Consider the following 17,400-nt stretch of genomic DNA (forward strand, 5'->3'; position numbering starts at 1 on the left):
GGGAAAACACACCTTTTGGTTCTGGGGGATTCGGCAAAAAATATTCCACAAAAGAATTTAACTTCTATCTTTGCTCCCACAGCACCCGAGTGGGCTTTCCTCGATCCAGAGCACGAGGTTCACCAGGGCAGACGGGGCAGTATCTGGCGCACTCAGAGAACACCTGGGCGCCTACTGTGGCCCAGAGGGCCAAGACCAAAGTCCCTTCCACAAGGAGCGCCCAGATAGTGCAGTAGTCAGGGGACAGCACCTGACGCCAGGTTCATGGGCCAGGAGGCCTTTCTGGGGGTGACACCTAGGCTGCCGCTCAAGCACTGTCCCGGTGACAATGGTGGGCTGTTCCAGACAGAGGACAGAATGGAGGCAAAGCACAATCAGGTGCCTGCATGTAAGCTCAGCATCTGCAGAGCTCAGAGTCCCCGGAGGGAAGGGTGGGGACAAGGCAGCACATCGCAGGGCCTCACGCGCTGCGCCAAACACAGCTGGGCGACTAGTTCTGCAGGGAATGAAGGATGGCAAGGGCAGACCTGAGCTTCAGGATGGTCCCTGGGAGAGTCGTGAGTCAGGCCTCGAGCCGGGCCTGGCATCCCTGCGGTTCCCTCAGCAGCAAGGGAGGCATCCATCCTGACTCCAGGCAGGGGCAGCAGGGTGTAGGGCGGGAAGGAGACTTGGCAGAGAGTAAAGGAGGGACAATGAACAGAAGCTGGTCTCTAGTAGGACGAGATGATGAGGGACATGTGGGAGGGACAAGATGGGCCCCAACCTAAAGGCGGGGAAGCCAGGGGATGGTGGTGTCACTCACAGGATGCAGCACAAGAAGGAGGTGAGTTTGGGGGATGCTTTGTTCGAAATGCCGTGGGGGCTGAAGTGGAGGTACTGAGTAAACTCATATTTCAGACAAATAATTACTGAGACCTGGAGCCAGAGGTCATCAAAATGGTCCTTATGTTGTGCACGGGCCAAGAGGCCTGAGATCAAACGGAAATTCTTTTAGTCTGTGGATATTATAAATATTAGATTTTAAAACATGCTAAATAAAAATGAGAATCTTCACTGGCCCAATAGACAAGCTCAAAAGAGTCTGTAAGATTTGCGGTAAGAATCTACTCTAACCCCGAGATAAAAACCTAGCTTTTTTATCGAAAACCACAAAATTCCTTAAATTCCACAGGAGACAGGTTAAGGGAAGGAAGTGAAGGAACCATGTACTTTATATGTTTACCTTTATTTACTTATTTATTTTAAAGATTTTATTTATCTCGGAGAGAGAGAGAAGAGAGAGCACATGTACAAGCATGAGTGGGCGGGGCAGGGGGAGGGGGAGAGAAGCGGACTCCCTGCCGAGCAGGGAGTCTGATGCGGGGCTCCATCCCAGGACCCCAGGATCATGACCCAAGCTGAAGGCAGACACTTAACTGACTGAGCCACCCAGGTGCCCCGATATGTTTACTTTTAAATTTTGTTTAGAAATGACAGCTTTTACTCTAAAACTTATAGATCAGCATGAAACCCTACTTATAATAAAAACCTGACCCAAACTCCTCAAAAGCCACACAAACTGTTAGATGAGCTGGTAAAGGCAAACTCCAGTTGAGGGAAATAACCAGAACAGGTTTGATACACAGAAGGTCATGCAACATAAAGAACAAAAAATGCAGGGGAATGATCAGCAAGGAGATACTGTAGTATTACAGTCATGAGGTCCCGGTCCCCAGAGTCATCTGAGAAGGTTCTTTAAGTGAGGTAATTAAAAGGATAATCAACTACACCAGTTAATACTGAACCAACTCTGCAGGGCTTGCCAGGCGCTGACAGGAATGGGTAGCACTCCCACCCGCACAGGGGAGGCTTCTGCTGGGATTCATCCACCTCTATCTGAATAAGCATCATCTCTATTCCACAACCGCTGGATGTGCCTGGAAGTGATGTGGCTGAGGGTGGAAATGTGTTTCGCTGCATCTGGGACTTACAACTCCGGATGAGTAGAACTGCCGGCATCTGGGTAATGATCTTCAGCAGGGAAAGCTGAAGATTCCAAAGGGAAGCCCACCTCTGCTGCGGAGAACCAGCTTTGTACTCCATCAAGAATGGCAGTCTTCAACCTGCTCAGAATCTTAAGCCAGAGGTTTAGATTGAAGTATAACCCATAGCTTACAGCACTAAGTACTTCACGGACCAAACTTCCTGAGCTATGTGTAAGGCAGATCATCTCTGTGTCTTCAGGACTTTTGAAAATGTCTTCATTTCTGTATGAATAGGAAAGCAAATTGGGGACCTTCTCTGTCTAAACAGCTAAAATAAGGTGATCGCTAGACGCAGAGACAAAGCTCACAGGGGCTGTTGGACTCTCTATGTATCAATGTTAACATCACTGGAGCCAGTTCAATTTTGTCTCCTTTTCCTGCCATGACAAGTCATTCCATGTCCTTGAACTTCTCTTTCTATAGACTGTTTCCTAGTTCCTCAACCATCTTTGTATCTTTCCTCAGATTCCTCTATAATACTGTAAATGTGAAGAGCTCAGGAAGGAATTAAAACTCCATGTGAAGATCTGACTGATTTTGAGAACAAGGGGACACAGAGGTTCAAGGCTATTGGGACTGTGGTCACTCCTCCCGATTCTCTCTAAAGGACGCCACCACCGCACCGACTCTACATTCAGCATCATGACTGCAGATGGTGCAACAAGGAGGAACTGCCCATTATTCTCCTCATTCGGTGATATCAAAGGCACCGAGATGCTTACATTTGGGTATGTGTTTGGTGCCCATTCATTCAGCCCCTCACGGGCATATTCATGCATGCAATCAGTTAACAGCATGTACCCTCAGTGCTGGGACAAATAAGCATATTAAAAAGCTTTAGTTCCTGCCACCGACAACAGAAGCTCACCTCAAAACCCCAGGAATGTGCAACAGAAGGACACACAGACAAAGAAGCACACTGAAATGGGATGGGATGATTCCTGCAGAAGACAGCGAGAGCAAAGAGCAGGATGCTTATGGACATGGGGAACAGGGAGGCAGCCCCCGCCTCCAGACAAGGGATGCCCACTGGTCACACTGTGGCCGAGGACAGGGACTGCTTCACCACCTGGACTCTGCCTCTGTTCCGCATCCGTCTGCCTCCTGGCAGAGCAATTTGAAAAGAGAAACGGAGAACAGGAGTGCTCAGGGGTTAGAACTTAAGACTTGCAGGATAGGTCCTACACACCACACTGAGACTCAGACCTGCAAAACATAGTAAGCCAGGCAAGGCAACTGCTAGACTGAACTGTAGCCCCGCCCCCAATCCATATGTGGAAGGTCTAACCCCCAACATGACTGTATTTGGAATAAAGGAAGTAATTCACATTATAAGGGTGGAGCCCTGATCTGCTTAGATTTTAGTGTCCTTATAAGAAGAGACGCAAGAGCATGGACACTCGTTCTCGTCGTTTTTCCCTCTCCCTCTCTTTCTCCCTTTCTTCCCCAGCACCCTCTTCCCTCCCATATGAGAACACAGCAAAAAGGTAGCTCTTGCCAGAACCCAAGCATATTGGCACCCTGATCTCAGACTTCCAACATCCAGAACTGTGAGAAAATAAATATCTGTTGTTTAAACCACTCAGTCTGTGGTGTTTTGTTATAGCAGCCTGAGCTGACTAATACAACTCATGGCTAGGAATCTTAGAAAAATATTCCATATGGTAATAAAACTCTAGTTAGTCTCTATCTTTTCTTCTTCCCCTTCCCATCTTTGGTTACCATCTTGATCTAGAGTTTGAGGCTTAGACATGGCACTGAAGGTGAAATTTTAAAGAAACCAAAGAAAAGATTAAAAACTAAACACTTCCATTTTGACCCACAAAGATAACATTTCTTCTTTTCCTAGAAATTATTCATAACACCAAAGAGCATGGGAAATACACATGTCATTTATATTTTCAACAAAATTAGAAGATCAATAGAACCTCCACACTCCAAGCACGTGTGAGGACTACCTAAAACACGCAGGGATCAGTGGTAGGAAGCCAAGGAAAGACACCATAAGAGGGCCCTCATGGAGGAGTCTGCAGATGTCAGAAAGGAAGTAGAGAGGTACCTATCCAGGGTGAGGGACCCACCCAGATGCATGAAGGCCAAGTCCCTGGTTTGGAATTGTAGGAATGTTAGTGGGAGCCTCCTGCATTCAGTATGTTCAGGAGGCTAGTCTCCAGAAGGAATGACCTCATTATTCTTAAGTAATCTCTACACCCAACTTCGGGCTCAAACCTACAACCCCAAAATTGAGAGATGCATGCTCTACTGACTGAGCCAGCCAGGCACCTCAAGAACATTCAGCATTCATAGTAACAGTGTTCATCTTAAAAGAATTCTAGAAAATGGAAACTGAAGCTAAAAGTATCAATAAAACTTCAAATCACAGTAAACTTGCTAGACTTCAAAAATAAGGGGGTCCGGAGGGCATCCAGGCAGAAAGATCAATTCTGTAGTAAAGAAAAAGAAAACTTCAGGCTGGCCTTTGACTACCAATGACTTCAATACATTCCAAAAAGTAGAAATAACATAGAAAATGGTCTAATCTCAATGCAAAAAACAAACAAACAAAAAAACCCTAAAATAACTAAGAGAGAAAAGAAAAATCCTCCATCCCCAGGGGTTCGGTGGGGAGGGGACACTAAAGTTTCTCTACATAAGAAATAAACTCAAACTAAATCAGCAAAATATCTAGAAAATAATGATGATAGGCACATATAAGGCATGGAGCTAAAGCAGGTTTTAGAGGAAAATCTGTAGCCGGTCAATACTTATATAAAGAAACAAGAGAGAAAATATAAATAAATAAATGGCTTAAGCATCGAACACAAGAAGTTAGGAATAAAAAGTAAATAAATAAATAAGCAAGCAAAATCAAAACAAACCCAAGAAAAACTACTGGAAGAAATTAACAAAGCAAAAAACTGAACTAAAAAAATCCCTTAATAAAAGTAATAAATATATCCACAACATCCCTTAATAAAAGTAATAAATATATCCACAACTCATTCTTTGGAGAAGTAAAAGTAAAATGAACAAAACATTAGAGAGATGAATCAGGAATTAACAGAGAAAGGGAAAATCTCAAGAATAAGAAAGTAACCAGGGAATAATTGAAGCAAACACAGATACAGAGGTAATTAAAACCAGGAACAGAGATTACTCAACACTATGAAAATCACTGAAAGCTTGGATGAAAGAGACTGTATTTATAAGAAAATATCTTTGACAGAAACAAACTCTAGAAGAGAAAGTAAATCTAAACAGAAGAATTTTCATAGGAAAGAAAGGGGAATGGCATCTGATCTAATCTAGTCTAATCTACAGGAACGTTTGGGATGAAAGGTACTCATACATGAGTAGAGCACTCAGAACCATCCCTGGCCCAAGGCCAGTGCTGCTTGTTTGCTCTTATTACAATCAAAATAAATGCAAAATCTTTCATAAGTTATTGGCCAAAGGAATCAAGCATCAAATAGATGAATATGATCTATTGAGTTAATTCCACAATTTCAAGAATGTTCAATATTACACAATGGGAAAAATCATACAATCCTGCCCAAGGCGACAAAAACTATCTTTTAATACATTCAAGATCCATTTTTAAAGAAAAACAAAAGAGAAAATAAGACCTCTCTAGTAGGAATAGATGGTTACTTCCTTCAAATTATAAAACTTACTTAACCCAAAAGCCAACATATTGCTTAAAGGACAGACATCAATCCTACTACATAAAAAACAAAACAAATGGGTAACTGTGTCTCCTACCACCACCTTAATGTTAATTTTTTCTGAAGGTACTAGGCAAGGCAATTGGAAAGAAAATTAAAACTCTAAAAATGGAAATTCACTTGAAAATTACGTGATTATCTATCTGGAAAACCTAAGAAGATCAAATAAAAAGTTACTATAAGCAATGAGAGAATTCACAAGTTGTCGGAAGAAGTGTATTCACTGGAAACCTTTAGAAACCCTTCTCTCAACTTTTTAAAAAATGACCACATCACCGATTTTTAAAAATGGGGACAATGAGCCAATGGCTGATGTTTAGTTGCCCTACTTACCTGCAACCATTCCTGAGGAATCCTTGGTGCTTGCCCTCTGGATGTGACAGTCTTGTTTAAACGAGGGTGGAATTTCCTGATGTCTCCTCACTCTAAATTCTCCTCGTTTTGCTTTACTTTCCTATGTGTTACCATGAATATCTTCCAACAAGGCATCTTGCTATGTCATGCACCACAGAGCTTAGTCGTATCTGAGCAGGCAAAGGAAGGGGAAGGGAACCCCAAAGCCACTGGCTCAGAGACTACATGGAGGGTTTGCACCAGTCTGTGCCAGGAGCAGAGTGGAGCCAGAGTTCAGTTGTGGATGTTGGTATCTCTAGTGGGCTGGAGAGAAGCCCCTAAAGCTCCCCTACTGGTAACCTCAGAATATGACCTTTTTTGAAATAAGGGTCTTTGCAGAGGTTAATCATGTTAAGAATGTTGTGTGAGATCATCTTGGATTCAGAGTAGGGCTCTAAAGACAATGACCAGTGTCTCTGTAAGAGATGGAAGGGGCGGAGATGCAGAGACACAAAGGGAAGAAGGCCATTTGAAGATGGACACATAGAGTGGAATTTTGAAGCCCCACACCAAAGAATGCCAAGAGCAGCTAGCACCAACCAGAAGCTAGAGAAAGGCATGGACGCATTCTCCCTCGGAGCCTCTAGAGGGAATGACTCTGCCAACACCATGATTTTGACTTCTGCGAGAGAATACATTTCACAGTTTAGAAAGTGCTATTGTTTTCAGCACCCATGTTGGTGGTACTTTTTGTTACAGTTGCGCCACCCCTCAGCTGGGGGTGGTACAAGTGATACAAAGACACAGAGCTGTACTGGTACATGTCCCTCTGACGACAGAACTGACACACTGGATGGCCAGATCCACCTTAAACCACGTGGCTGTTCTGAGTGGGGTAAAATGCAACCCCCAAGGTTGACTGGGAACAAGAGCAGGCTTCTCCAGAGAACAAGACACTCCAGAGAAAGGATGGCACAGAAGCCCAAGATGTCCTACTCAAAGTGACCCTATAAATGTCTCCTCTTGTACTTCTCCCTCTCACTCTTGACAAGGAGTGAGCTCTATCTCAGAGGTTTCCAAAACCAGGCATTCCATTAACCCACAGGAGCTCAGATCCTCAGGCATTAGCAAAACTTCCAAATCATTCGTTAGTAGAGGGTGGGCTTCTAGCATCTCAGCAGGATGAAGCTCACTGCCTTGAGTCTGGGTGGGCACACTGAGGAATGGTCAACCAGTCCAGACCTTTGCCCTGAGGGATTTGCTCATGTACAATCCAACTCTTGCCCTACTCAATTCCATAGGCCATTTGGGAATCTGCTTATTGACACATTTCCCAAAATATTTTTATGTCCAATTGCTCTTAGTTTCTGTAAAAATCATTTAAACTTAGCAAAATACATCACTGCTGCTTGTCTACTATTTATTAAGGGTTAAGTACCAGCCCCGTTTGATAACTGGTTCTTCAGACATGCTAGTTCACTGAATCAGCACCAAGGCCAGCAACTATCCAGGGCAGTCCCTGTTACTGCCACCATTTTACAGTAATGAAAACTGAGTAAACTAAAGAATTAGTCCAAGTTCATGCAGTGTTGCAGGCTGGTCTTTCAGGAAGTACATTCTGAGACAGAGTTCAATGTTTATGAGGGAGTGGCCTTGGGATCAATGGCTGTGGGGAGGGAAGGAAGCGGGACTACTAATAAGCAGAGGCAGAAAGCGAGCTGTGATGCAGGCCCACTTTAGAGAAACCCACAGAAACTCCAGAGTTTACATGGCCACCAGCGTTGCCCTGCAGTGGTCCAGACTGGATAGAATCTATATGCCCACCACAATCAGTCACGGATGCAGGCCATCCTTGAAAAGACATAACCTTGTGCTGGCAGCTCTATGCAGCTGAGACAGCCTTAAAGAGTCTAAGGGCTGAAAGTCAGCTGCCAACAACACCCCCAAGAGGTGGACAACAAGTCTTTCCTTGAGGGGTCTCTGGGTGGTCCTGCTCCATGAGCACCGCACACAGCTATAAAGTGGGGAGCAACAGAATCCTAACTGAGTCTATCTGAGACCAAAGTGCTTGCTCTGTCCACCAGCCTGCACTCTCTGCCACATCAAAACACTCACGAGCTGCTTAAGAAGGATATCAAAAATGATTAACCCAGTGTGTCTGGCGAGCAAGGTCTCACATCTCCTAGGAGAGGCAAAAATTGATGCACATTATTCTCAGAGAGGGCATGCCGTGATTATTGTTGTAAAAACAGAAAGTACATCTCCTCTCTCTGCTCCCAGCCTGCCCAGTCTGACACACTCCACAAACATAATGAAAATGCTGTAGGTACATCACCAAAGCCATCGTTATTATTAATACCTGATGGTTATGAGCACTAACCATGCACCTGGCCCAGGTAACTCCTTTTCATTTTTTATCTCATTTAATCATGTCTGCTGCCCTCAGAAGAAGCTATTATTACTATTCCCGCACTACAGATAACTAGGAACATCTCCAGGCCTGTCTCCCAGTGACTGTGTGTACATCCTCTCTCTGCTGCACCAAATCATTGGGTTTCTCTACTCTTTAAAGAGATCCCTTAGAACCATGATGAAATTCTTGCTCAAGTCAAGCTGTAGATATACTTTTCTCTCAAGTTCATACAAGTCAGCAAATCCATCATTCATCCTGCAAGTACAAGGAAGGAGTCCTGTGTGACTCACCCTAGGAGTGCTGATTTTCTTATTGTCTTCCAGGGGTTTTGAAGAGCAATTATAGATGGGTTAATAAATGATTAGAATCAGTATCTTTCACAAATTATCCTCAACAATAAACACTTGGAATGGACAGAGCCTCCGATTTTTGTATACAATGGAACACAGTTGCCTGGGTTGGAGAACACGTGAGGAAAATCACCTGTCGAGATACCAATCAGTGAGTATGCTAGTCAACCTGTAATAGATCTGTAATGTATCGTATTTGATATGAATCCAGTGCTTTGAATGAACAGGGCACACAGAGCTCCAATGACAGAATCCAGGAGAGGATACAGACCACTGAAGGGGGACCGACCGGCACTGTTCATTTTCAAGAAGTCCTTCTTTTTTCCTGCTCCTTTGATCAAATTTCCAAGACAAAACTCATGGTCTAATAGGGCTCCCCTTTACTTCTGTTCCTTCTATCCCCTCCTCAAAATAGCCTCACTAATGTTGAAAAATAAACCTAGGTCTCATTCCATCATCATGGTAAAATGATTAATTATCAACAGGAAAGTTCTCTGTTGAGTATTCCTGCCATTTCATTCTAGAAAGTGCCAGAGCATTTTTAAAGTGATAGGATGCCCTGCAGGAAAGTGTGAATTATGTTGTTCACTCTTTCCACCAAACTCTCTGGTGGGATGATGGTGTGAAGCTCCTGCCATTTAAAAGAGAGGTAGGGATTCCTGTGGGGCTGGGGGAAGAACAAGGAGGGAACAAGGAGAGAGGGATGTGGAGTGCCTTTAGATTTGCTTCAGGATTTAGTCACATCAGACACTTTCTTATTTCTGGCTCTTTTCCATGCTTACCCCGACTCTTTCCAAATCACAATGTCTTTAGAACCCATAAGTGATAGCTTGCTAAAATGGGATACAGATCATACTCAATTTGTAGCTAGATGCTACACGAAATGAATAGTGGTACAGTCTCCTTCCTTCCCTTTCGTGGAAAATATTAATATCCTGCACTTCTCCAAAGACAAAACAGTAGCAAGGGAGATCCAAATTCTCAACAATTAGTCTCCTCCAGAGCCAGAAACCGGGCAGCTGGTAACCTGCTATTTTCCTTTTGAGCTTCTCAGATTAGATCCTAAATGCAATTTAATTCCAGATGCCAGTATACAGTTCCTGAATTATGCTGAAGAGGAATCAGTTGCATAACAAAGCTGCATTACTCCTGATTACACTCTTGCCACAGATGACGGGTTTGTTTTCTACTTTAGGTCCAAACTAAAATTGTTTTTCAAACTGTATCATAAATATACCAAAGTATCCACTGCCTAAAGGAATCCTGTAACATTTATCAGAAATATGAGTAACCCTGTTAAAAATCAATAAGCACTCCTTAGCTTATCTTCTTTAATAAATACGGATTCCCATATACCTGGCTTGTGTACATCAATCTATATTCAAATTCCTTCTTGTCTCATAGGAAAATAAAAGATCCATGACATGAAAATCTAGAATGTGGTATGAATATTAAGGAAATGAAAATATAGGAAAAGTAAGTGAGCTTCAAGTTAGAAAATGTAATCATGATAAATAAACAGGGCCATTTGGCAATTCCTTGAGGGTGGTTCAGTACCCTGCAGGCAGGGATGCTGACTGGCAAATGGTGAAGAGACAGCAGGTACATCTGAGATGTACAGGCTGCAGGCTGGACCAAGGCTCCTGAGCGATGGATCCACTGCCCCTGTCTGGGAGGCAAGGTTTCTGCTCAGCCTCCCAATCTTGTCTCAGAGCTGAGCAACTGCCACCTTCACTCCTGGGCTCAAGCAGAAGGCAGTACCACAGCACGATGGGGGGAGGTTTCAGGCTGTTTTCCTAACCTCGGTCTCCCTTGGCCTGGATATAGCCATAAACAAAAAGGACTCCTTGCTGCTCTCAGAGTCAAATGCAGGCTCTCCTACTGATATGAGGGAACTTCTTATTTTCTAGTTAACCACCAATTGCTAAGGACTTTTGGTGCTCACAGAAAATTTATGATTGATAAATAATAATATATTTTTCTTGGGGTGCCTGGGTGGCTCAGTCGGTTAGGCATCCAACTCTTGATTTTGGCTCAGGTCATGATCTCAGGGTCATGAGATGTAGCCCTGTGTCAGGCTCCTCGCTCAGCAGGAAGTCTTCTTGAGATTTTCTCTCTCTCTCACTCTCCCTCTGCCCCTCTCCTCTAAAATAAATAAATAAATCTTTAAAAAATAAAAATACATTCTTCTTACACAGACCACATAAAACTGCTCTTCTCTAAGTTTCCTGATATTTAAGGATCGTCCCAGATTCCAGAAAAACTGTCCTTTGGAACCCAGTTAGGAAAATAAAGACGAAGAAGTTGCAAGAAAAGTTAAGAGACTAGGACAAAGGGGATCACAGAAAGCCGCTGAAAAGAATCTCTTTCTCTTCCACAAGTAAACCCTGCTCAAAATGTGTTCCTTCTCTTCCATTTCCTTGCCCCATCCTCTCCTACTGCTCCTCTTGTCCTTTTCCTTCTCTCCTGAATGGGGCCTTTTAATTTTATTTAGTTACTTATTTATTTAATTTCTTTTAGAGGGAGAGAGAGAGGGAAAGCGAGGGTGTGCATGTGCACGAGCAGGGGGGGGGGGGGGGCAGAGGGCGAGGGGAAGAGAGAACCTTAAGCAGACTCTCTGTTGAGCATGGAGCATGAGCAGGGCTCAATCTTACCACCCTGAGATCATGACCTGAGCTGAAATCAAGAGTTGGACGCCCAACCGACTGAGCCACCCAGGCGCCCCTCCTTCTCTCCTGAATAACTCAGCCCCCAGCCATCAGGCAGAGGAAGAAACAGCTGCACCTACAGGGGACCAGGGAAGCTAAACTCGCCCACAGTGATAAAGCTGGGCTGGGTCCCAGAAGAGTCTACAATGGGGAAAACACAGAGGACAGAGCCCCAGTTGGGGGAGGGGACCTCATATGGATGGGGTGTCAGAGCCTGAGCCAGGGAAGGGGGGCATGTGTGAGGGGAAGGGAATTTGGGTGAAGTGAGAAGGCACCTGTGTGGCAGTAGGGGCGGGAACTGAGATAGGAGACCGGTTCCATACCAGGATTGATCCAATAAATAAATATATTAAGGATCATGAGAACTACACTGTTTTCACTATTAGTCAAGGAGTTACAATGGAAAGGGAAAAAACTGGCATGGAACCCATGGCGGGTTGAAAATACCAGTGTGAAGTCATGGTACTTAATATGGAAGCATAGATAAAAGTAGATGTAGGTGTAGATGCGTGTGAACCTTGCCTTGGGAGTATTGACAACCAAGTGGGAATGGAAAGACCTGAAGCCCAGATCTTGCTTGCAAGTGCCATTCTTCAAGAAAAAGACCCACAGCTCCTCGGAGAGATGGTGGATTTCAGAGCCATGGCAGGGAAAGCATGAGATGAGCCTGGAACATCTTGTTGTGTCAGAAAGTGAGGAAGTGCTCCAAGAGTGAGAGGGACACATCAAAAAAGGTACAGAAGCCAGCTTGAAGGGGCACCCGTGGGACAAATCTGAGCCCATACAGGTATCAAAATAAACAGTGATGGTCGTGGCTTATAACCCACTGTATAGAACAGAGAAACACAAGAGCGTGTAGACATCAACAAGTAAATAAAACAGGATATTTGCCTGGTTTCAAAGTACATTTCCACAAAATACGTCTTAGTAACAAAGAGTAATCCCAAAGTGGGAAAGTCTGGTGGATAGCACCATCACACTAATGACCAACATAAATAATGAGATCCTGACAGAACATGATGGGAACACACCATCACTTCTGTGATTCCTGCCAAAGATGCATAGCCTGAATCTATTCTTGAGGAAACATCAGACAGACTGAAACTGAAGGACATTTGATGAAATACCTGGTCTGTAATCTTCAAAAGTGTTGAGATCTTGAAAGCCAAGGGGAGACTAAGGAGTCGCTCCAGACTGAAGGAGACCAAAGAGACTTGAGAACACACTTCAACATTGCAGGATTCTGATCTGGGCCCTTTTCTAGAAATGACGTTATTGGGGAAGCTGGAGGAATCTGAATGGCAGCAGCAGAGCAATGTGAATTTCCCAGTTTTGTCGGTTGCATTATGGTTAAGTAGAATGGCACTGTAGGAAATGCAGCCTAAAGCATTTAGAGGCAAGGGAACATCAGATTGGCAACCCATCTTTCAATGGATTAGGAAAGAAAAAATTATCTGTATTAGATTTAGAACTTACTGATGGGTCTGTGATTGTGTCAAAATAAAAGTTAAAAAAGCTGTTAGGGATCATACTTTATGTTTAAATGCATTAGAAATTACCATTCATGATTTTCAGTTATTAACTAAATTTCCTCAGTTCAGTGACAGAGCATAGCCTGAAGCTGAATTCTACTTCAAGTCAAATGCTGGGAAAATAAATTTCCTGAGAAAAATGAACTCTGTTAATCAACATGGAAGGGAATAGGGTTTTCTATGATGTCAGCATTTTGGTGCTATTGATGGATTGCCAATGTTCAAAAAATTAAGTGAACAAATATTCTTAATACAGATCCATGCTAAATAAGATGCATTCCTTCTTTGATGGCTTGGAAGGCAGGGTAATACTGATCATCACTCATGGGCAAACCTTTTTATAGGAAACCAGTATCTTTTATTTTATGTAGTTTTGACTTAAACAATTACACTGCAGGAATATAACCACCTAATCTCTAGCATTCTACTTTAGGTACACGGTTCATAAACAGAACTAAGTGGGGGTCCTGGGTGGCTCAGTAGGTTAAGCATTTGATTCTTGATTTCGGCTCCAGTCATGATCTCAGGATTGTGAGATGGAGCCCTGCATCTGGCTCCATCCTGGGTGTGAAGCCAGCCTAAGATTCTCTCTCTCCCTCTCGCTCTACTCCTCCACCCCTGCTCGTGCTGTCAATCTCTCTCTCTAAAATAAAATAAAATAAAATAAATAAATAAAATAAAAAATAAAATAAAATAAACAGAACTCAGTGAAGTGTTCTTCTCACATCACAAACCAGTGCTGTTTGTAGGTTGTATGTCCTATAACCTACAGTGGCCAAAGGTATTTAGAGGTCTTTTTCTCATTACTCTGACATTTACCAATGACCTTCCATTTTTAATCTGTCAGCATCTTCTGTCTTTCCTGCATCTTGGAATCACTGTGAAATTACTTACGAAGAAAGGAAAAACTGACATTCCGTTCTTTTGCTCCTTTCAATGTCATTCTATGAAATATGTGGAATGAAAAGCTTGTCTTCTTTCTGCTATTCCAGAATTATCCCATCTCTGGCTGTCCACTGATAAGAATTATCTGCCTTTGTGTGTTTTGAAAATTTAGTAATTAAATATTTAAGATTGCATTCTTTCCCAATTTTTTTTAACGAATGGAAGAAACTAAAAATGCTTTAAAAGACCAAACCCACTATAGTATGTAATGACCTAGAATAAACCAGGGTCTTTACCCCGCCACCTTTTTTTAACCCCATTTAATCTTTACAGCACGTATCTTTTTTTTTAAATTTTTTCAAGATTTTATTTATTCATTCAAGACACACACAGAGAGAGAGAGAGAGCACGAGCAGGGGGAGAGGCAGAGGGAGAAGCAGGCTCCCCGCTGAGCCAGGAGCTGGACATGGGGCTCGATCCCAGGACCCTGGGATCATGACCCGAGCCGAAGGCAGATGCTTAACCATCTGAGCCACCCAGGCGCCCCATTACAGGCATGTATCTTAATCCTCATTTCCCAGATTTTTTTTTTTCTATTACACCTGCCCCACAGACACTATTTATTCATGAAGGGGCAGAAGAGACAGGTACAACATGTTCAAGGGATGTCTTCCAGGGGAGCCTAAAACCAGGAAGGTGACATAAGCCCTGAAAACACGCTCGACAGTCCTGATGCCCGTGTGGCGAGGACTTTCCCACAGTGATTTTCATACTGTCAGCTGGTGGAGCAGCTTACATACTCCTTCCTCCTGCAAAAACATACCCACCACCCAGGCCCCATTACGGAGAGAATGGCAAAGTGAATTTACGAGAGAAAGGAGAAATGTCCCATAAATACCTTCAAGGGAAATTGCCATGCAGCAGATGGAAGCAAAGCCGGGACAGCGCTCCTATAAGAAGGAACACGTTCCCCACCTGTCCCCAGGCACAGCTGGATTGTTCCTTCTTTTCATAAACCACCACCTTCTTCCTTCCATTTGATTAGTTCCTGACCAGTCTCCCTGTGCATCCCGGGAGGTACAGGCTCCTCCGGTCATTCACAGGCAGTGCACCCAAGGATGAGGCTTGCCTCCTGGTCTGAGCCCACCCGCGTGAACCTGCGGCCCACGGCGCACAATCACGTCAGCCTGCGGCCCACCGCGCAGAATCCCTCAGCCTGTGGCCCACAGCGCAGGAACAGGGCCAGGGCGCTCACACTTGCGCAGTGCCAACAAAGGACGTCTCACGAATGCAGGGCTTCCTGAACGCTGTGTTATGAGCTCTAGGAGAGGAATATTGAGAAAAGGGATCCCTAGAGAGCTTTCCAACTCAGAGGGATTACTAGACAGCCAAGGATAAGCCTCCAGTTCCATTTCAAGATTCCAAATAAAGCATTCCATCAACTGAATGACAAACTGAGTTCTCAGACCCCACGGGGCTCACGTGAGCCACGTCTAAAATCCCCTTTCCAACGGCAGTGTTGTTCGTTCACCAATTCTGTCAGTGCCTCCCGCATTTTACACCATGGCTGCTTTTCTTAAATGTTTGAGTCTAATAAAACAAAATTAATCATACCTGTTCCAGGTAAAAAAAGGAACTCAGGAATAACTCCAAACCACTGACCCTCAGGTACGGATGAGGGTGCGGATGTACATAGGAAATCAAATCGCTTTTTTAAATGCTTTCAACTAATTAAATACAATGGCTTCTTTGAAATGACATTTATTAGTAAAGCTAAATTTGCTATCGTGGCATTTTAAAGACCTTTTTCATGCCCTTGGACCTGCCAGATTAGGAAATGGAGCAATCTTTTCTCCTCCGTGAAGAAGGGGTTTTAGATATCCAGGTGGAGAGAGGTGGAGGAGAATTATGAATTTAATTGTGTAAGTTATTTTCACTCTAAAAATAAAAGTGCTAAAATAGAATAGCTTGTAAGCCTCACAATCATACCACCATTCAGCAATCCGCAAGATGGAACCACTATTTCTAATTTTCACTGATGCTGATTGCTAAGTGTTGATTCCAGTAATGGAGGCAGGTGTGGCTGGCTACCCACCAGAAACAATGGAGTCCACAGCAGAGAGCAGAGCTTGAGCACCTGCCAGGTACCAACAGCCCCACCCTGAACCAGCACACGGCACCCCTGGCACGCAGGGTGGGGTGGTGAGGGCCAGCAGAGGTGAGGTGCACCCACCTGCCAGACCAGGTGCTCCTTGGTCCCTGGCGTGGCCGACAGGCAGACGCTCAGCACGATGGTGTGGGAAGAGGAGGTGAGCACGCTGGCAATGATGGCGTCTCGCATGTTGAAGGGCAGCATGGTGTACACCACAAAGATGATGAAGAGGAAGAACGATACCTATGGGAAAAGAACAGGGAGAGTCACAGAGAGTCCCCATTCCCCCACTGCCCCCCTCTCCTTCCCATTAATGGCTGCACCAAACACCATGACCAGCACCCATTTAGAAAGTGGGATTATGATAAAACAAGACAGCGTGTTCAGACAAACCCAATGGATTACAATGAAGGACTAACTATCATGAGGAAGAAAAATCGTCCTTTTTCAAAATTTGGGGATTTCCAGTTTTGAGAACCAAACCACTGAAGACATTAGGTAACTCTGAGCACTTTCTGGATCTGGATGCAAAGGGGGTCCTAAACTCCCTGGGTTTCATATCCACACTTCAGCACGCATATCTGGATTCCTGAGTTCTGTTTCAAACTGTTTCCGGAGACCCATGGAGGATGGACAGGTATTATCTGGCGGAGCTGGGAGCTGGAAAGTAGAAACAGTGTGGCCATGTAACAAACACAATGAAACAGCTTAGGGATGGTTCAGCTGTTAGGAAACTGAACAGTTTGGCAGTTTCTCAAAAAGTGAAATGCACAATTACCATATGACCCAGAGATTCCATTCTCAAGTCTATGCCCTAACGAACTGGAAACAGGTACTCAAACCAATGCATGGACACACGTTCGTAATACCTAATAGCACTATTCGCAATAGGCAAAAGGTGTTAACAACACAAATGTCCACCAGTGGAGGAACGGATAAGCAGCCTGTGGTGCACCCAGGCAGTGGAGTACTAATCAGCCAGAGAAAGGAAGTATGGATAGATGTTTTCACATGGAGGAACCTCAAAAACATTATGCTAAGTGAATATAGCTAGGGCAAAAGACCCCCCATCGTAAGGTTCCATTTCTGTGAGCTATCTAGAATAAATAAATCTACAGAGGCAGAAAACAAAGTGGAGGCTGGCAGGGGCTATAAAGGGGAAGTGGGAAGTAACTACCTGATAGGAGCAGAGTTCCCTTTTGGGTGATGACAGTCTTTCTGGAACTGGATGCAGGTGTTTGTTGCACAACACCGTGAACGTACTAAATGCCATCCAAT

The 17,400-nt window shown here is 44.0% G+C and overlaps 1 protein-coding gene across 1 annotated transcript in view; it reads right to left on the minus strand.

Annotated features, from left to right (window-relative positions):
* The window catches only part of ADCY2 (adenylate cyclase 2), a 399,704-nt gene that overhangs the window by 270,782 nt on the left and 111,522 nt on the right, over window positions 1-17,400 (minus strand). The window contains exon 3 of the mRNA XM_021702488.1: window positions 16,204-16,365. Coding sequence (XP_021558163.1) covers window positions 16,204-16,365 — 162 coding nt within the window. The remainder of the gene's footprint in view (window positions 1-16,203; window positions 16,366-17,400) is intronic.

The sequence above is a fragment of the Neomonachus schauinslandi genome, chromosome 7 (genome assembly GCF_002201575.2).
Source record: "Neomonachus schauinslandi chromosome 7, ASM220157v2, whole genome shotgun sequence".
Classification (NCBI taxonomy): Eukaryota; Metazoa; Chordata; class Mammalia; order Carnivora; family Phocidae; genus Neomonachus; species Neomonachus schauinslandi.